General features: G+C 39.4%; 1 protein-coding gene across 5 annotated transcripts in view; it reads right to left on the reverse strand.

Annotated features, from left to right (window-relative positions):
* The window catches only part of iqsec1b (IQ motif and Sec7 domain ArfGEF 1b), a 471,503-nt gene that overhangs the window by 68,578 nt on the left and 380,851 nt on the right, over positions 1–22,074 (reverse strand). For 3 of the 5 annotated variants that reach the window (XM_067998691.1, XM_067998690.1, XM_067998694.1), the window contains exon 3: positions 40–322. In XM_067998691.1, coding sequence (XP_067854792.1) covers positions 40–322 — 283 coding nt within the window. Of the gene's footprint in view, positions 1–39; positions 323–866; positions 925–7,733; positions 7,998–22,074 lie in introns of those variants that run through there. The other 2 variants (XM_067998693.1, XM_067998692.1) reach the window with 2 other exon arrangements.

Raw genomic sequence — 22,074 nt, forward strand, 5'->3', positions numbered from 1 at the left:
CTGTAACAAAAAAGCAACAGTATGTTGCATGCTCATTACCTGTTTGTCCTGCAGGTCTGAGGAGAGTTCATAGCTTTCTGACAGAGATCTGGAACGCTTGATTGCTTCTTCCTCTGCTTGCTTTCGTAGTATGGAGGTGGAATGTTGAAGCTTGGGCCGCCTCGGGCGTTGCTGACTAGGTGAGGCAGGAAATGATACCAAAGAAGAACTGTCAAATTGATCAGGACTAGCAGCAGCACTGTGAGTTATTGGGCCCTGGCTATAGCTTGAAGGGCTGTCGAGAGAGGTGCCAGTCTCACTTCCAGGGGCATCACCCTCCACACTAAAAAAAAGGAAAAAAAATTCAGATCAGCAACAGATAAATAAAAAGTGCTCAACTTTTTCTTTTTCCAAAAGACCTGTCTAACCATTTGCTAAAGTCAGTGATATAAACTGAAGTGAACTCTAAATGTACCCAAAAACAGTTAATACAAACTACCACGCATATCAGTTTTGTGGTTTTCCTATTATATAGCTGTGCAAAGTACAGATAAGCTCACATGACCGCATTAATACAGGATATTCAAATGCTTTGAAGGGATTAGAGTAGTCATTTCAGTTGGATGGATCTCTGGTAGAATTCCTACATCCAGTCAGCATCAACCAAACTCACGTTCCTTTTGCTGAAAGTGAAGTTTAAAACATACTACATTCCTGCCTTCCACAGCGATCCAACAGTTTTTTTCCTTAACAACACTGATCAACTTCAAACACCAGTTTAAAAATACACACTACCTCCACACATGAAATGTGCAGCATTCTTTACTTATATTTTTCAAAAAGTAATATAAAACACAATATTAAGTGATTGGATACAATCGTTTTACCCCTTTCTGAAAACTGAAACAATCCTGTGAAGGGCAGGCAGTGCTGATCCCATCCTGCAAGTACATTTCTATCATTACTTTCCTGTGTACCTGACCTTTGGAGCAATGGCAAAGCAATCACCCTTTATGGTATGCATGCAAGCCTCCACAACACAGTTCAGGCAAGTATCAAAGACAATCTGGGTTTGTCATTAAAAAAATTAATTCATCATAGTTAGAATGCATTTTATGCAAATTTATAAAACTAAAATGCAAGGTGGCAATTTGCAGTAGGATACTCAGTTAATATTTTAATAAGGAGAGTTAGGTAAAAACATTCTATGTCAAAATGCACTGTTAAAGCATGTACTTTGAGAATCATTTTACAGAAACAAATTAAGTAAATTTATGCTGCGTGCCACAGATTAAAAAATGTTTCTAATTGTATTATGCAACTTTTCTTACTTCAACAGCAGATTAATGACAGCTTCATGAGAGCTGGAGCAGGCTTGCTGTACAAAATTTTAAAGTGCAGTCTTTAAGCATAATAAGGAATGCACTTTTGCATCCTCTTTTAAAAAAGACTATCATGTGGGAGAATCCAACAAGAACACTAGTTAAAAACAAAAGTAATAGGTTTTTAATATTTCAGGCTAAAAGAAATTCACAATTCACTACAATTACAGTACTCCAGAAGAGCTTATACTAACAGTTGAAACTGTTCTGCAGGAATAAAACATGCAATAATCTAAACAGAAAAATAAGTAGGGTAGTATGTGCTTGGTACAAGCATCGCAAAAGTGGAGTCTAAAATGATCTCCCATGGCATTGCTCATGAGTAGCCCAAGACCAGGAAGGCAGTTTCTGTGCCACCTACTAAAACAAAGAATCGAGCTTCACAAATACTATTTACCTATCACTTTACAAAAGTTGCTTAACTTTGTTAGTCGGTCCAAAAATTTGGCTACAAAAAAACCTTTACCCTTTATCTCAGTTATTTACATGATTACAAAATATATGGGGCACAATTTTAGACCGGAAAAGCGGGTGGGTTGGGGCGGGGGGGAAAGCAATAACAATAACAAAAATCTAAATCCCGCCCATTTCCAGTTTTCACAGGGGCGGGTGACCAACCTGCTCTCAGGAGGTGGGTCGGGTATTAAAAGCTTTTAAGGAGGCTACGGGCCTCCATTTTAAAAGCTTTTTTGATTTTAGCCACTGGGGGCCGGGATTCCCAGGCCTTCGACTTCACGCCACACAAGGAGGCAAGAAAGCCCGAAACTGCAGGTAAGTGCCCTTATAGAACAGCTTGTGGGCTAGGAGGAGCAGGAGTGCTTCCCTCAGGCCCAACAAGCCTACCTGCAGCGACCCCCCCCCCCCCACCCCATGATCTTCAACCTCACGATGACCCGCCCCCATCTAACACTTACCTGATCATGTCCTCTTCTTCTGTTCGACCGAGAGGCAGCCTGTCAATCAGGCCGGACTGTCGGTGGGAAACCGGCAAAAAAACCCCCACATCCTTATGTCAAAATCGTAAGGACGTCCAGGGAACCCGTACTTCCAGGTTTCCAGTCAAGAATTTCAGCCCCCCCCCCCCCCACCCCCGGCTAAAGTCATGCCCGTTATTTTTCTACCTCCTATATCACACTGTGCCTTTTAGTGCTTGATGTGTCCACTGGTACTGCACTGGCCAGGGAGGATTTCCCCCCACTATTGAGTCTCTAATGATCATCATTTGCCATGGTCTGGGTGACTTACTCCAACCATAATATCCAAGATCAGCATCCATGTACCTTAAATATTCACACATAGTCCTGGTGCAAACATCAGTCCAACTCAACAACACAAACACTTCATCCCAAACAAATATTTTTTTTTGCATTAACCAATCCTGCCTCAGAGTTCCATGGAAATTTTCTATATGGTTGTCATACCATGGCCTGGGTATTGTAATGCTACTGGAGAAGTGTGAAAAGTACAACTGCAATGATGCAACAAACACATGGAAAAAAAAATTAATCTTTAATTACATTTGTGGGACAGACAAGTTGTAAATTTAGATGGGGAGTACTGTGTAGTAAAAGGATATTTTTTTCCTCTATATGTTCCATTTTGACAGTGTTCAAGGCAATACATGTGAACCTAACACCCAGGACATTTTACTCCTTCTCAGTACAAGAGCTGACACCCAAAGTCACATTCTGATAACAATTATAAATCATTTCATTCAATACTTGGTAATGAATAAATCATGGGCTTACTTTGTCATTTAATATAAGAGAACATCAATTATTCAGTATAGAGTGGACAAGATTCTCTTTGCACATCACACAATGGGGGTAGCTACCTCACATTGACCTAGGTTTTTTCATTTTTGGGGGGGTGGGAGGAAAGAGTAGAGAAGCATAGGTAGAGGCCGCTATCAATACATTTACAGTAAAAAAGCATAATGTCTTCATGTCAACATCTTTGCATATAATAGAAGTTTCCTTTATTATATAAATATATTTACATCATCACACTTTTTTTTAAAGCAAACTTTATTTACAAGAAGCAGTAAGATAGAAATTATATGTCTACCTTTTAAGAAAGTTTCAGAATTTATTTAAACAGGCAGTAGCTGGTCCTCTAAATGGGTCGAGTGACTTTGGCCAAGAAAAGGATCCTGAGGAACTGCAGGGCAAGTTACTGCAGGGCTGGCAGCAGCCACAAACAGGAAAAGCCATGCTTCTGAAAATTACTATGGAAATTTAACCACTTGGTGAACATTTGTTCAACATACCATATGGGTATGGTAACGTAGTGGTTTTTATTACTGGATCAGTAATCCAGAGGCCTGAGCTAATAATCCAGAGTTCAAATCTCACCATGGCAGTTGGAGAATTTGAGTTCAGTATTTAAAAAAAAAATCTAGAAATCAAAAGCTGGCATCAGTAAAAGTGACCACAATTGGCATAAAACTCCAACTAGTACAGTAATGCCCTTTAGGAAAGGAACCCTACTGTCCTTTTCTGGTCTGGCCTATATATGATTCCAGTCCCACATCAATGTGGTTGACTTTTAACTGCCCTCTGAAGCCACTCAGTTGTATCAAAACTGCTTGCAGCATTTCAAGAAGGCCCAGAACCACCACCTCAGGGCAATAAATGCCAGCTTTGCCAACAATGCCCACAACCCATAAATGAATTTTTAAAAAAGTGAACTGGCTTGGTAATCACACCATGGGTCAAGTCAGAGGTTCCCAAATTGTTCTACCAACCCCCTCCTGCAGAGATTCACATCCCATGCCCGCTCCCCTCTTTTTAAGAAACCAAAGTTAATGGAAAAGAAAATTGGGCCTGGTTGCTTGCTATGAGCCTGTTTCGCAGTATTGGCAAAGATCAATTTCACCTGCCCCTCACGGATTTACGAGAGAATTTTATTTTCTGGGCTAACATAATATTGTTTAAGACATAAACAGCACAGTACCAGTACCATACAACTGAATAAAACTGAACATAAACGAACACTTGATGACTCACCCTTATCTCAGTGAGTGGGATGAGCCTGTTTGCTAGTGCACAAGTTGTGGAATCTCAGTTTGATTTTGGAGAGTTTCAAAAGCAAATCAGTCTCTACATTCAAGTTGCTTCTATACTTATTTTTTATATAAATAAGTGAAGAAAATCCTTCCTCACATAGATTTGCTGAGGCAAAATGGACAAGTATTTCAACGGCTCTTTTTGAACAATTCAGGGAACTCTTTTTTTTAAAATTGAGCGCCAAAACTGATCGAGGCATAGCTTGAAAATTATCTCTCAAAACAGAGTCACCAGCACCGGTGTTCAAATTCTCTTTTAGACTCACGGTAATCTTAGCCTTTGCTACGAAGTCCTCTGAAAACGGATTTCGAATCCAGGTGAAGTCCTGCGATTAATTTGCCTCTTTCAGGGAAATATTTTTTGAATTCTGTGCAAAGTTGAGATAAATGCTCCAGAATTGCATGTTTAACTTCTCGGACCAACATTTCAAGAGTCCATTATAACAGAAGACAATGTCGAGAATGCAATTATATTGTCTCATAGCACATAGCTACTCCATAGCAAAAGTTTTTTGGCAACATTGATTATGAATTACAAATACTCTTAGCTAAGTTAATTGAGATATTCAATTTTTTTTTAGCCAATTTTTCTCCTCTCCTGAAAATAACACTCCTGTTTGAGTACATGTCCATAGGCACTGGGTGAACTTAGAGTGTTGGTAGGCTATTCAACTGTGGAGAGAATCACTGCCAAGCCTCATTTGATGTCCACGTTGATGTATTCTCCACATAGGTGCACTTTGTTGCTAACATCAACTAATTGACCATACTAGGAATCAAACCCAACCTACTGGTCTGTATGGCAATGTTACAAGTTGCCTTTACCAACTAAGCTATTGGTGAAAACAAATTCAAAATATTTATCAGAAGCATGGAGAAATGCAAGTTGGTGCACAGAATACACATTTACATTAAATCCAAAATCCACTATTTACACTCCCGAGAAGCCGAATAATAAACCCTGCAACAGTAATCAGGTTCATTATTTCAGTGAAAGTTACATCATTGAAATAAATGTAGATGCCTCAAGGAAAAGGGGACTTTTATGGGGTGGGGAAGAGGGCTTCATTTTAACACTTCAGCAATCATTGTGAATGCAGAGAAGCATGATCTACATGGGAACAGGAGTAGGCCATTCAGCCCCTCTAGCCTGTTCTGCCAAGTGCACCAGGGTACTTTGTTGCATTTAGGTTTTTTTAAAAAAACTTTCAAACATACTAGGTCAACTGATCTGCAAAAATAGTTGATTCACTAAATCCTCACTCCAGAACAAACCTTCCACAGTGCACCAAACTTCCAGATATGACACACCTACATATTATTGTATGTTCTTACATCTGGATCCACAAGTAACAATGTTTGGAATCACCGTCCCCAAGCAATGTCAGAATGAATGAATTGAAAAGTGAAATAAACCCCTCTTTGAACAACTTTGCCATTGCCGTCAGTCCCTAAGTAAATAAATGTGTGAAGAATAGAGAAACAGAATATTTTTTTAAAAAGGGTGAGAAACTATTAAATGTTGGCATTCAGAGATTTGGTTGTCCTTGTCCACGAAACACAGAAATTTAACATGCAGGTACAGCAAGCAACCAGGAAGGCAAATGGTATGTTAGTCTTTGTAGCCAGGGGGTTGGAGTACAAGAGTAAGGAAGCCTTGCTACAATTGTATAGGGCTTGGTGAGATCATGCCTGGGAGTGCTATGTGCAGTTTTGGTCTCCTTACCTAAGGAAGGATAACTTGTCTTCGAGGCAGTGCAACGAAGGCTCACTAGATTGATTCCCGGGACGAGGGTTGTCCTATGAGAGATTAAAGAAGAATGGGCCTATAGTCTCTGAAGTTTAGAAGAATGAGAGGTGATCTCATTGAAACGTATAAAATGCTTAGAGAGCTTGACAGGGTAGATGCCGAGTGGCTGTTTCCCTGGCTAAAGAGTCTAGAACTAAGGGGCATAGTCTCAGGATAAGGGGTGGGCAATTTAGGACCGAGATGAGGAGGAATTTCTTCACTCAGAGGGTGGTGAATCTTTGAAATTCTCTACCACAGAGGGTTGTGGATGCTCAGTCATTGAGTATATTCAAGACTGAGATCGATAGATTTTTGGACGCTAAGGGAATCAAGGGATATGGGGATCAAGCGGGAAAGCGGAGTTGAGGTCGAAGATCAGCCATGATCTTATTAAATGGCGGAGCAGGCTTGACGGGCCGTATGGCCTACTCCTGCTCCTATTTCTTATGTTCTTACACTTCTTTCCCCTCCCCAATTTTCTCCCTCCCTGTCTTGCAGGTGCCAACTCCTGCTGGGGTAGAATTCTACATATGCCAGCAGCCCCTGCATACATCACCCACTTGAGAAGTTAACAATGAATGCCCATAAACTATTCAATCATTTGAAGTATCACAGCCAATCCAATCCTGTTCTCATGCTGTGTCCACATATGGGCACTGTCCAGAAGTGGTCATTGGATAGCCAACAGAAGCAGGGACTCTGACTAATTTATCCCTTCCTTAGCCCAATGATGTTACAGTTAGCTGAAGCAGACCAACTCCTATCATTGGAGAGATTAACTAATGTAGCATAGAACACAGATCCTTCCAGTCTACAAAACGCACTCTTAACACTCAGATGACGCATTTACCCACTTGCACTTTTCTTTTGCCACATAGCAACAATACTTCTGGTAGACTCCAAATGGTTCTACTGCATTATGGTGCAAAAGCTAAAAACTAAACATTTCTATTTTATTATTCTGTAAACTGAGTTGGTACATTTACATTCTATCAAAACTGCACTACTCCCTTTTCTACAATGGCTATCACCCAAGCTCCATGCCATCTCTAGTGAGGGTGGTTAGGGTCATGGTTTCAAATCTAACAAATTAGGAAATATATCCTTCAGTAGTGTATGGGCTGCGTTTCAAATGCATGTATATGCTGCATTTAACCAGTTATGCAGAACTGCTGGACTCAAGAATCTGAAAGCAAACAAGGACATTAGAGAATCTGGAAATGCCAACTGCGATCAGTACCTCAACAACGAAGCATTACGCACTCAAATGTCTGCTCACTAGTTCCGAAAAATATGACCCTATGTTTAAATCATTTACAAGCTAGGTTACAAAAATGTCAAAAATGAAAAGAATATAAACACTTTGATGTTAAAAAAGGGAGTACTGTATAACAAAGTTCCTAGTCTAATGCATTAATACACTACAGCCAAAATGGGAGTAATGGAGCACATCCTAGAGAAACACGAGCAAATGCTCTGGTTTTTGAAAACAGTATTAATAAAAGCCCTTCCTCACCTGCTGAATCTGTGGGGTGGACTGAACATGGTGCAGATTAACACTTGATTTACCTAGATTCAAATAATACTATACTTGATAATCCATAAAGCGAACTGAATCAGTGTCTGAGACTGTGCCAAAACTGAAAGCTCTTCGACGCCATTCCATGCCAACCTGCCTTGGATCTTGTTAACGATGAGTACAAGAGTGCATTCTGCTTAAACAGTTGTGAATGGATTGATCTTTTCCACAGCTAGACAACAGTGAATACAATACAGTAATCCTTCTAATGTCATTGCTTGCTGCTTCTTTCATTGCAAGCCTGTGTCTTCAGCTGTTTGCAACCACCAATCAGAAAGGAGTGCGACATAGGATGACATAGCCTGCAGATAAAATCCAGTTTTTTTTAATGTTTATGCTTCACAGGAAACCAAGCATCTCCTGCTATTTCCATTGCTGAGTCCCTTATCATGAGTTTCATTTTCTGCTTGATTCATTTTATTTTCTAAACAGACGCAGAATAATAGCACAGATAGAGGAGCTTCGATGATAACAGCATTTTAATCAGAGTGAATGCAGCCTAATGCTTAAACAGCATTATATCAGTCAGAATATCCATGGAATTTCAAAAGCATTTCTGATGAGAGAATAATGATACACAGTCAACGTTAGCCCTATTGAACTATCATCGCTTCTGCAACTAAACATCAAATTCTGCTCATTTGTGACTCCACACAATGAGTCTAACATTCCAGTTTGCTTCTGAAGTGTTGACTGAATGATTAACACTTGAGCTCCATTTTTCCTCTAGTCCTCAAGCAGTAGAGCACAGAAATATTGATCTATTATATTCCATATTATTGCATTTTTGTAGTACAAAGATTTTTTAATAGATGCATTGCAATAAGCTGCTTCTTTACATGTACGTGAAGTGTGCATTAAAATCACTAAATCCTGTCTGCAGCTGTTAACAATCGAAAATCTGGGAGTGGGCTGTTTATATTACAGCATGAGCCGCCATACTTCCCTTCTGCAAGAGATAAATGTGCATGCGATTAGGAAGATGCTGCCATGATCATTCAGTTGTAAATAATCAAAAGTGAAATTCAAACCCAAAAGGAAAAGCACGTGGAGAAAATGTAAGGGAAAACCTGGAAATGAACTACAGGCCTCAGCACAACACTGTTCCTAAAGTATTTCATTTGAATTACGATTAGATTTTCCCATAAGCATGGAATACAGCATATTTGATATAAGCTTTGCTAAAGATTCTGTCCAACAAGGTGAATTCAAATGGACAACAGTGAAAGACTAATAAGCAAAACCAAAATAGTAGTGATAATGCTTAAAAATGGACTGTCTGAAACACTCATGCAGCTGCACAGAAAGTAAAATACATGGACTTTATAAAATCAAATTATAGAAGATCACTAAGAGTGATAAATAGCAGGAATAATCACACAGCTTATGAAACAAACAATCTTCTCCACTGGCAATTGAGTAAGATGCAGCCACTACATATTAACTTAGATATATCAACCTGCACAGCAGTCTCTTTGCTGAACTGATGAAGGTAGGCCATTACTAGTGAACACTGGAGTGTGACCTGTTAAATAGCAAAACATCATTCAGCTTCCTCCAACCCAGAAAATATTTTTAAAACCTCAATCAGATAAACATTTCCCTACATCTAAATATAATTATGCTTTCTTGGATGAATCAGAAGCATTTATTACTGAATTCATAGAATGTGTTTAACTGATTATGTACTTGAGAGATCTCCCTTCATAAAATCTTCAAACCAAATATACCACAAATCAGAAAGCTGCTTTAATGTGGAAATCCCCCAGGTGCTGTAAGTGTAATTTATGCACATTTAGCTTTGACTGAAAAGGTCTTTAGAAGCTACAATTCATCTTATGGGGATTCATCAACCTCAGCACATTCTCACTACAATTTGACTTGAAATATAGAAAGGCTAATTTTTCTGTGACATTCAAAAATTGTTCCGACATATGTAGAAATGGTGGATACAAATATCTTGCAAAAGTGCGCTCCATTTGATTTCACTTCCTGTACATTATAACCTGGGTTGTCGATACTGTCAAATATGCTGCAAGAAAGTATGTTCTGACAAGGTGAAATCAATGCACTGCAAAAAAATGCTCCTGTAATGTTTTCCCCACCCATTTTCCATGGTGCAGACAGCAAAATATTTGAACGATAACAATGCTTTCAGATTCAATCACATTTCAATTAGACTATATCGACAAGTAAGAAGCAGCCAGCTGGTAGCAATGTTTTTCTTGCAGGTGGCTATAAAATGTGCACAAGAGCCCATGTATTTTTAAAAACATCAAAATTAGATGCACTTTTTAGCATTGAAGCCTCTATTTACAATTAAAAAAAAAAATTGTACCTTTGCTAAAAAAATCAGTTTTCCTCATCATCCCAATCCTAAGTGTGATGTTTCATTTGCAATAATGAAACAACACAGAGCATGCTTACCTACTGTCCAGTTCAAGCTCCAGCAAAGACTGGGGTCTCTCAGACGTACAATGTAAACACCACATGGCTGTAACAGCAAGCAGAAGGGGGAGCCCAAAGTGTTAACAACTCCAGTTCAACTAAGCATTGTACAACACAATGAGGGTGCGACATGCAAATGTGGCAAAACCACATCAGTCCTCCATCAGAACCCAGGAGACTCATGCAGTTCAGTATACAATATCCTTTTGGCTTCGGAAGAAAATGAAATGCAACAGCACATGGAGGAGGAAATGATTGGCCTGTTTGGGAGTGGTTGATTGATCTGGTTAATCAACCTGATTTGTTAAAAGCTTTTCCCAGGGAGGTATTTTCCTCTGGAGGGCAATGCTGTAATCATATTTGATGCAGATTGTCAGTGCAAACAGCAATACAACTGGGAGTTGGTCCATGTGATGTGTAGGCAGCTCTATTAATAGATGTATTCAGACTGATAAATCCCAAAGTCTGTCTTTACCAATTTATGGATACTGATCAGCTTTGTAGCTGCCTGCAGTTAAAGGAGATGCATCTCCTTATATTTGAGGTTTGTTAAAACTCGTTCGGGAATTAACAAACAAACTGGACCTATATTGTATTCACATTTCTGAAGGTTTATGTTGCTTACTACTGTACTTCAAGCTAGCACTAATTTTAAAAGGCAATCTTACAAATAATAACTAAAAGCAAGAGTATGAACTGCTCTTAAAGGGTCACTGCCTTCATGACAAAGTTCAACAAACCTTCTCCCGCTGATTGAAGTCTCTATCATGATGATACTGTGTTTCAATTTGGTGATGATGCATTTTGAACCAATTCACTTCGTCGCATTGAGTTTTGTAAGAAAATGAAAAATTGTTCAAACAATTCACGAAGATGGTGCACCTTGAAACTAGGCTCAAAATCTTTATAAACATTTTGAGCATTTTGTCCAGAATAGATTGGGTGTGATTCATAAAATTCCAAATTAGAAAACACATGACTCAATACTTTTCTTTGTTTAAAAAAAGAGCAATTAAGTGATAGAAAAAAATCTTTCACTAATTGTGGGCCAGTCAAATTTTGTTCTTTTTTTGGTCAGCTGGGTGTCTGAATCGTGCAAAAGCCCATCATGATGTTTACGTCTCCACGCAATCGAGGAAATGTACATCTGTCGCGTTTTTGATGCTTGATATGGAGTGCACACTCTTTCCTTGTAGGAACACAGCCTACTTATCTAGAGAGCTAGATGCAGATTTACAAAGTTATGATATAGGGACCCCTAGTACACACAAGGGCACTACTAAACTATACAGAGCTGATATGGAAGAATTCCAAGAACCCCTGAAATCCCCTCTAGAATCTGCCTGGTTCAGGTATCAAATTACCAAGTCTGCCACAGCAGGTTGCCTTGGTTCTGAACTTTCATCTCCAGATGCATCATCTCGGGGCCAACTTAATCCCAAAGAGATCCCTCTTACCTCCTCTCCAAGGAGGATAGTCATTCGTTGATCATTAGACAACTGAAGAATACAGGATTGAGCCCTCAATAGGTTGGCATTGGGTAGCAGAAGCCTCACGAGTGGTATGGTCAGAGCACAACTCTAGATCAGTCATCGAAAGCTCACAACTTTAACTGGCCCAGTATGGACAGCAAAACCATAGCAATTCCACCAAGTAAACACTGTATGGTCATCACAGTACGAGTAACTTACTATGCTGTTTTCTGGTAAGGTTGAGAGAGGTAAAATACCTGAACCAGTTAGAAAGTACTTTTCTGGTCTCCATATTACAAAAAGGATACAGAAGCATTAGAGAATGTTCAAAAAAGTTTTAAGAGGATGATAACAGAACTGAGAGGGTATAACTATTAGGAAAGACTGAACAGGCTGGGGCTTGTTTCTCAAGATTGAGAGGTGCCCTGATCTTTAAAATACTGAAGAGGTTCGATAGGGTAGATGTAGAGATGTTTCCTCTTGTGGGGGAGTCCAAAACTAGAGGCCATAAATATAAGATAATCACTAATAAATCCAATAAGTAATTCAGGAGAAACTGCTTCACTCAGAGGCAGGTGAGAATGTGGAACTCGCTACCACATGAAGTGGTTGAGGTGAATAGCATAGACACATTTAAGGGGAAACTAGGTTAAGTACATGAGGGAGAAAGTAATAGAGGATATGTTGATAGGGTGAGATGAAGTAAATAGAGTGGGAAGAGGCTTGTATAGAGCATAAATGAATTGTTTCTGTGCTGCAAATTCTATGCAAAATAGTTCTCGGTATAGCTAAGAGTCATGTCACATCTGGTATGTGAATAAAGTGTGAATCTTGGTAAGTGTTAGATTTGATAATGTAATTTTCTGGTCAATTAATCTGCAGTAACATTACAAGATTCTGTAAATGCTTTTATTTTCTTTTTAAAAAGGTACTAATTCATAAAAAATGTAATGGTGTGAAGAGAGTCTAAAAAGGCATGTATAACTTTTTTCACAATTCCATCATACACAAGTGACAGTACTCGTCACTTTTTTGGAATTTCAGACTGTTTCCACAGGAGGGCCTTGGTGTAATATATGTTGACAACATTACTACTGAGCCTCTGAACTTGGGTCTCAAGTTGTTAAATTCACAAGACGGCAGAGCTGGTAGGTATATATGGGACTTCAAATGGGGCATCTGAGCCAGCAGCCTGGAGACAACGAATGATAATTTAACATGCTAGCAATCATTCACACTCATTGCTAATACGACATTCCTATTAATTTGGACTCACGAATTATGGTCAAGTTAGGTTGATGGATTCTGTTCTAGGGGGGCAGTAATCAGTTTTGACTAAAAGCAGCTGAGAGAGAGCCATAATTGTGAATGTATTAGATCAAGTCAGCTCCTTGTATGATTATTGTTTTAGAAAGTTCTATGGGGAGTTCTAATTGTCAATAGCAAGGTTGTCAACATAACTGAACAGGACACATTTTTGCTTGACTATGATTGAAGAATAGGATGACCAAGAATCGTGTCTGAAAGGAGCAAAGGAAAAGTCAACTAGCTTAATTAAATGATGCAATATCAGCTTATTTAATAATCATTTTCATGTCCATAATATAGCAGTATTCTATCTTGTTGTAAAACATGCAATGAATATTGCAGATTACTTTTTAATTTGGACTTTTTCCACTTTTCATAGCTCTTGATGCATTCTACAAAAGCAAAAAAGAGGGTCAAATGAGCCTTACCTTCCCCTCAGACTTCAGATCATAGCATTGGTCCATGCTCCAGCTGAAAGGAAGGTTACCTACTTATAAGGGGGATTACCTACAATCTTAAATACCTATTTGATGACTGCCTAGAAGTATGTCACCCTAAATATTGGAGATGATGTGGAGATGCCGGTGATGGACTGGGGTTGACAATTTAAAATAAAATTGCTGGACTATAACTTGGTGTTGTAAAATTGTTTATAAATATTGGAGAACTGCGTTCAGATCCTATATGTGCTAACAATTAATTTGAGAGATGAGCTGCTCTCATCGCATATTTAACAACATCATTAACATTGTTTTTGAAAGCATTTATGATGCAGTTACATAAAGTTAGTAAATTTTTGATTTGTGCAAATTAAATTCTGAACAACCAAATTTTTCTGCAACACATACACTGAAAAATTCCACCCCAAAACTTGATCTCAACATATTTGTCTTTGTAAAACTGCCATTCAAGGCAGCTGTAACTTTTATCATGGGGCTGCTCTTTCAAAACTGAGATGAGGAGAAACTTCTTCACTCAGAGGGTGGTAGGTCTGTGGAATTTGCTGCCCCAGGAAGCTGTGGAAGCTACATCATTAGATAAATTTAAAACAGAAATAGACAGTTTCCTAGAAGTAAAGGGAATTAGGGGTTATGGGGAGCGGGCAGGAAATTGGACATGAAGCTGAGTTCGGATCGGTCAATGCCCTGTGGGTGGCGGAGAGGGCCCAGGGGCCATGTGGCCGGGTCCTGCTCCGACTTCTTGTGTTCTTTAGATTTGTGGTTGGGATCAGATCAGCCATGATCTTATTGAATGGCGGAGCAGGCTCGAGGGGCCGATTGGCCTACTCCTGCTCCAATTTCTTATGTTCTTATGTTCTTATGTTAGTGGATCAGAGTTGGAATGGTGAGGTGCAATAAATTCATTAAACTGAAATAGTTATGTAATGTTGATTTATATAGAAGCTGTTTTTCATTACCCGCTCTTTTCTCACGAGGTAATTGAGTTGTGTTGGGATATAATTCCCTGGATGCCAGTAACTCTTTATTATCTTGCCCAAGTGACCATTCTTCATGTGTCAACCCAGATAAAGCGCATCCTCTCAATAAAGGAGGGCATTTCATCTATCCCCAATCCTGTTCGGTCAACATCCAAATATGTACTTTGCAGTAGGGGAAGTGATTAAGAGTGGAAATTCTAGGGGAATTGTTTTGCTCTCCTAGCTCTGGGTGAGGAGAATGGTAGCATCCTAACCACAGTCCCACCTGAGATCAGTTAACTCAGCACAGCCTGGGAACCAAAGCCGGGACATTCTGGTCTGTATCACATAGTTCTACACAGCACATTTACCCACTGGGCCAATGGTGGAGTTGCACTTTGTTTTAATCAATGCAATGTACCAGTGGCAGCAATGTCCAGCTGGAATGATTTGAGATGTACCGAAAGATTGGACTGAACTCACTTGTTTATGGCTCTTCAATTAATAAAGTAAATGAAGCTTTTATTCTGCAGTAGGCCCTCACATTAACATGTTCTTTTGTGAATTCCTAAACACAGAGCCTACTGCATTTGAAACAGAAGTAGAACTATTTCAATGAAGCTTTTCAAACTACATTTCATTAGTCTTGGTGTACAGTTTCCCCCCGACCCTTGATTTCACCAATGTTCCCCTTTCACTACTGAAGGAATTGAGTCTTTGACGGGACACAGTTCCACAAGTGCCAGAGGTCCTCCAGTACCTAATCCAAGTAACCACTGCTTATGTAAGTATCAGCATGTTATTTGACCACAGCTGAGACCTATCTTGTCCTTAATTGTACTACCTCTGAGTGGAAATGACAAGAACCAAAGTACTAGCGTGGCAAAAAGCCAGCAATGAGGTAAAGTGGAGAAAAATACTTACTAAGAGGTATAGCAACAATATTTACAGGAGAGATTGAGTGTGTTCAGGAGAAATATATTCCACTAAAATATATGAACAAACTAGCCAAGAATGAGATGTCATGGATAAATAAAAAAAGTGTGAGGGTAAAATTGAACATAAACTATGTGCACAAACTATGAAAGTGCTTTTCTCCAAAAGTCACCAAGTTTAATCCATGCTTGCTCATGTTTAATATCCCTCTTTTTCAAAGCAAATCCCTATGTCCCTATCTACTCTGCTTAAATAACTGATTGTGGCAGCGAATTCCACATTCTAACCACTGTATAACGATTATTTTTCCAAACCTCCCAATCGATTATTTGTAATTAGCTTAAATTTGTGCTCTTTCATTTTCATTTGCCAACCAGTGGAAACAATCTATCGCTATTTGCCTCATTATAACAGTCATAATCTTAAACACATCTACAGGTCACTCATACTCGGCACTAGTTAAAAACAGCCCAAACTTTTAACTATAACTCATCAGTATAAGCATGCGCCTTTACCAAAAAGCACAACAAGGTGCAGCTACCAGATTCTTAGTTGCAATTTGCTTTCTGAATTTAGGCTAAGAAATACAACAGTTTCTGTATATAGTTTAATGTAAATTCAAGACAGTCTCTGAACCACTGCAAGTTTATACCAGTTTAAGACATCAAACAATTATGCAACTTTCACACACAGTATGAATCCAACCAACTAGTGTACTTGATTGGATTCCCCCTCCCATTACTTGCATGTACTGATGTGTACATCTTCAAAACTGTTCCTGAGTTAATTATTTTAGGGGAAGTTGATAATACAAAAATTACAATTTACTTGACTAATCTGCGACAGGTGGCTACAGTATTAAACTGCGATCAAAAGTCAAGTTTGTTGTGACAATGTTGCCATTTGAAGCTGTGACTAAATCTGAGTCAAAGCAATCTCACTACCAAGTCAACAACTATCAGTTGGAAAAAAATATCAAAGACCACAGCTATTTCTGAGGCTTATTACAAGTAGGATTGCCAATCCTCCCGACTGTCCAGGAGTCTCCCAGAACTGCCAATCGATTTCCTGGGCACCATTGCTGCCAACCTGGGAAAAAAGTACTTTGTTGAATAGTTCACGCCAGAAGTGATCGGTGTCTCACTAACTTCAGAGTAAAAGTATACTCAGACTTCTTTTTGAATCAACTGTAGGTAATTTGCAATATATGACCACTGATCTTGTAAAGACTGCATAAACACTATACCGTACAAGTGGTCTGCTTGAAAAGCAATGGAGAAAGAGAAAGTACAATTTTGCAACCAATGGGACCAAAGCAATATTTAAACTTTGATCTGCATTATTTAAGTTCTATGAAGCTAAAGTACATTGAATACTTCAAACATAAATAATAAATGTACAATGTTGTCATAATCACCGCAAGAAAAAAAAAACTGTTTACGAGGGGCAAAAATCAAACAGTTTATTGTTAAATCTGAGTATCAGAACAGTATATTTCAGCATAATTAGGAGATACAGCACAATTGTGTGGCTGCAACATATAATTTTCCCTCACTGGGGTTGATTTTAAACTAGTTTCGCCTGGCTGTAATGGCTTCAAAATGGGATTAGTAGCCTTACCGCTCCATTAACCACAACCATTTTGAAAGGGGCCCACCATTGTGCGCCCAAAGCGCCTGCCTGTTTCAGGTAAGATTGCCAACCCTCCCAGATTGTCCCAAGGTCTCCCAGAATTGAGGGTTGCTGTCCCAAGCATTGCTGCTAGCATTCGGAGAAAAGGGAAACTTTGCACCCGAGATAGATTAGAGGGGAGATAAAGGAAAAATCGCCACAATGACAGTAAAATCCAGTTAATAACCCGGAAGGTGGGAAAGACACTGCATTGGGGTGGGGTGGTATGAATTTAAAGCTGAAAAATTAACCTTCGACCCTGCAGCACTCCAATTCTCCCCTCAGTTTAAATTACTCACATGGAGTCCTGAAAGGGGGATTGGGCCAGATCGGTCACGTGGGGACAACTGATTAACAGGAAGGGAGAGGAGTGGGACCAGGATAACTTACAAGGGCAAAGGGTGGCAATAGTAAGAAGTGATGGAAAATACAAGGAATGGGAGGGGGAAAAAAAAATTGAGAATGTGAGGGTAAAAGGATTTGGAAAACGGGAAGGTTCTCTCGATACAGAAAACAGCTCAGGCAACGGAATATCCAGACTTGCTTTGATTTAGAGTCATAGAAAAGTTACAGCACGGAAGGCAGCCATTCGGCCCATCGACTCCGTGCCAGCTCTATGCAAGAGCAATCCAGCGAGTCCCACACCCCCGCACTACCCTCGTAGCCCTGCAAAATTTTTTTTCCCCTTTCAAGTACTTATCCAGTTCCTTTTTGAAGGCCATGATTGAATCTGCCTCCACCACCCCTTCAGACAGTGCATTCCAGATCCTAACCACTTACTGTGTAAAAAAAGTTTTTCCTTATGTCACCTTTGGTTCTTTTGCCAATCACCTTAAATCCTCTGGTTCTTGACCCTTCCACCAATGGGAACTGTCTCAATCTACTCTGTCTAGACCCTTCATGATTTTGAATACCTCAATCAAATTTCCTCACAAATGTCTCTGTTCAAAGAAGAACAACCCCAGCTTCTCCAGTCTATCCACGTAACTAAAGTCCCTCATCCATGGAATCATTCTAGCAAATCTCTTCTGCACCCTCTCTAAGGCCTTCACATCTTTCCTAAAGTGTGGTGCCCATAACTGGACACAATACTTCAGTTGTGGCAGAACCAGTTTTTCATTAAGGTTCATCCCAACTTCCATACTTTTGTACTCTGTGCTTTTATTTATAAAGCCCAGGCTCCCATAAGCTTTTTTAACCGCTTTCTCAACCTGCCCTGCCACCTTCAATGTTTTGTGCACATATACCCCAGATCTCTGTCCTTGTGCCCCTTTTAGAATTGTGCCCTCTAGTTTATATTGCTTCTCCTCGTTCTTCCTACCGAAATGTATCACTTTGTTTCAAAATCATTTATTATGTTCAATTCAAAATCATTTATTATGTTGTAATTCATCTAACTGAAATCTTTATTCTTTACAATGAAAGATAGAACATTTTTATTCAGCTCTTGGTGATACTGAGACACTCAACTAAGGTAAATGCAATGGCCCAGAATTTGCTGTCAAAATAACGGTGAGGCTAATGGCGCTACAGCAACTTCAGGTGAGGGCAGATGTGCAATTAAAACGTGGAAATCCAAAAGTTGCTGTCCAAGATGTGCTGCTCCACTGTCAGCTTTGCGAAAACGGCATATCGCTGTCTGCCTCACCATTGAAATGCATGGAGCAGCGTGAAGTTCCTGTATTTGCACAGTAGATACAAATTAAACTCGCCACAGAAAGTTAAGTCATTTCAAGTCTAAGTATCCTTTTAACAACGTGATAAGTGTTTATTACTGCCGGTCAACCTTTCTGGCACTGAAAGTTAACTATTTCAAGTATGGAGTCTCATTCATGTTTTAATTGCTGTTGGAGATTTTTTTTAAAAAAGCTTAAAAATTAAACATTTGTTTTACTTTTTCTGTGTCTCTTTTTTTCTCTCTCAATCCAATCTATCTTTCTCATTTTATTTCTCTTTCTGTACCCGATTTGACATTGAATTCATCCATTCTAATTTACACTTCCTTCTCAGTCCTTGCGCTGGTAATTTCATAATCCTTCAATCTGATTGGTTAAGGAGATCCACAGTTGCTTGCCCCTTTCACTCAGTTCCCAGATGCCCAATTTCCATTGCGCAATTAGAGATTAAACGGGTAAAGGCAAGTCTAACGGCGGGCGCCCTTAGTTACCCTGCTACAGCAAATTCTGGGCCAATAACATCTGCGAACAGTGGAAAAATGTCATGTTATCAAACACCATGATCAAAATGTCACAAACAAACCTCCAAGAACATCCCCAACCACAGTTGGAAGTGCAGGGGGTGAAGAGAGGAGAAGGAATGGGGAGGAAGGGGAGGAGAGAAAAGGGAAGGAAGGGGAGGAGAGAAAAGGGAAAAGACTTCCTGGAGAGGGGACGATACTAGCACGCAATAATTTGGTAAGTTCACTTACGCAGAAAACGGCAACAGGGAAAATCAGTTGTCCTGGATCAAACTGCACACAACTGGCGTGGCACAATATTTGTTTCAGCAGGTTAAAATCAGGACAGAAACCATACTTCAATGTTTTATTACAAAATCAAGAATTGTTGGCAACCAATAAGAAAAAAGATCACCAAAATGTCGAACACAAAAATTGCTATTGAGAGAAAAACAACAAAAAAAGGGCCACTATGTTGCAAGTTAAGACTTTTAACCCGAATCAATTTGGAAAAAAAATCTGTGCCAAAAGGAAAAACGTTCAGATGGCAACCCTAGCTGGAGCTTGCACTTGGATGGCAGCCGAAGAAAGCGGCAGTGGATCAAACAGCCCTCATTTAATAAAAGCTCTAAAACGCACATGACCTTCATTTTCAGAACAAATTCAGATATCTGACATTTGACCTTTGTAACACATTGCTGCTGATCAACTGAAAAGTTAATGTTAAAACAACACATGTGGCTACCAATGAAATTTCAGTTACTATTACTTATTAACTATTGACAGGGAATTATCTTGCGTCGATAGATTTGAGGCATTCCATACAAAAGATTACCGTGAGAGCTGTGCATAAGTTTAAAGCAAACTAATTTCTTCAATTCCAACACTCTTGTTCTCTTCATTGCACTTGATTTGTGGATCTGGTGTACAATGTTTATTCCTCCGACACAGCAGAAACAGGATTTCTAGCTGCTTTGAAGTTAAAAAATATAAAACTCCAGCAACAATCCCCATTAGATCACCTAGCACCAAATGTCCTAGAATTTTGCTGAACGTAATAATTGACAACTATGGAATGCCATAATTGTACAAGTTGTCTGTCAAATTAGGACACGATTAGAAAAAATTTCTTTTGTGCACCAGGTGGCATAATTGTAACCTTGTTATTTATAAACAAAATTATGAGTTTGCTACATCTTGCACATGAAGAGACTTTTCCCCTAATGTGGTAAACAGGAGCATATGATTACTGTGTATGGAGGAAATATAAGGCAAATGTTACACATAATATTTGTTCATATTGCTGGATGCCTCGAGAAACTCCCATATTTTGTGACACTAAAAGTTAGCCAACTAGGCTGGCATTTGTGAATTCATCACTGCCTTTCCCTAGTCCAGCTGCTGTGTTTACTCTTCTAACCCTACAATCTGCATGTTAAGTAACTGTCTTTATTCTAGCTGCCACACATTTCACAGCGAATTCTTTCCTGTCAGAATTGGTACCACAACTTGATTCATTCGTACCCATCATTCTGCATGGTCTTGTATAAATTCTGCCCCATCACACCTGGCATCTTGATCACTCTCCAGCATCTCAAGCTAACTTAATCTCTATTCATAACTTCTGCAGATCCAAAAGCGCCAGCTGCCATCTTCTTTCCCTTCAGTAGCTGCTCCCTTTGGTTCCTTCTCAAAGCTGACCTTCGTAACTTCTGTAAACGATGTTTCCTGCTTCTCTTCCATCTTAAATGGTACAGTTGCTACCTTTCAAAGTGAAAACTGATGTTTTAAACTCATTTTTCACTTCCAACTCTAATTTTGATGATCGTGGTAAAGAACCTCTTTCCATTTCATTCTGTTTAACCATTATGGCCAACATCAAATTTTACTTTGCCAGTTCTGTCAGATCCTCCACTCTAGATTCCAAAAAAAATCTGATCCGAAAGGTCACATCATGATTTGTGGCTCTGAACATACACTTGTTCTATGTTGCTTCTATTACACCCATTCCATTTGCTTATATTTACCCTAGCCCCATAAACTTAAGCTCATGCAAAACTCTGCTGTCCGTATCCTAACCCGTACCAAGAAACAGGCCATTTGGTTTAACCAGCTCTGTGTCAGCGTTTATTCTCCATGCAAGCTAATAGTCCTAATCACACTACATACAATTTACAGCACAGAAACAGGCCATTCGGCCCAGCTGGCATTAAAGCTCCACACGTGCCTCCTCCCACCCTTCTTCATCTAACCCTATCTGCATATCCTTTAATTCCTTTCTCCCTCGTGTACTTACCTAGGTTCCCTTTAAATACATCTATGATATTTGCCTCAACTACACCTTGTGGTAGCAAGTTCCACGTTCTTACCACTCTTTGGGTGAAGAAGTTCCTTCTGAATTCCTTATTGGATTTATTGGTGACTATCTTATATTTATGGCCCCTAGTTTTGGTACCCCACACAAATGAAAACTTCTCTACGTTTACCCTATCAAACCCAGTCATAATTTTGAAGACCTCTATTAGGTCACCCCTCAGCCTTCTCTTTTCTAGAGAAACGAGCCCCAGCCTGTTCAACCTTTCCGGCTAATTATAACCTCTCGGTTCTGGTATCATCCTTGTAAAATTTTTTTGTACCTTCTCCAGTGCCTCTATATCCTTTGTATAATATTGAGACCAGAACTGTGCACAGTACTCGAATCGTGGTCTAAGTGTGGTCTAACCAAGGTTCCTTACAAGTTTAACATAACGTCTCTGCTTTTCAATTCTATCCCACGAGAAATGAACCCCACTTCTTTGTTTGCTTTTCATTTTTATGGCCTTATTAACCTGCACTGCTACTTTTAGTGAC

The sequence above is a fragment of the Heptranchias perlo genome, chromosome 17, assembly GCF_035084215.1.
Source record: "Heptranchias perlo isolate sHepPer1 chromosome 17, sHepPer1.hap1, whole genome shotgun sequence".
Classification (NCBI taxonomy): Eukaryota; Metazoa; Chordata; class Chondrichthyes; order Hexanchiformes; family Hexanchidae; genus Heptranchias; species Heptranchias perlo.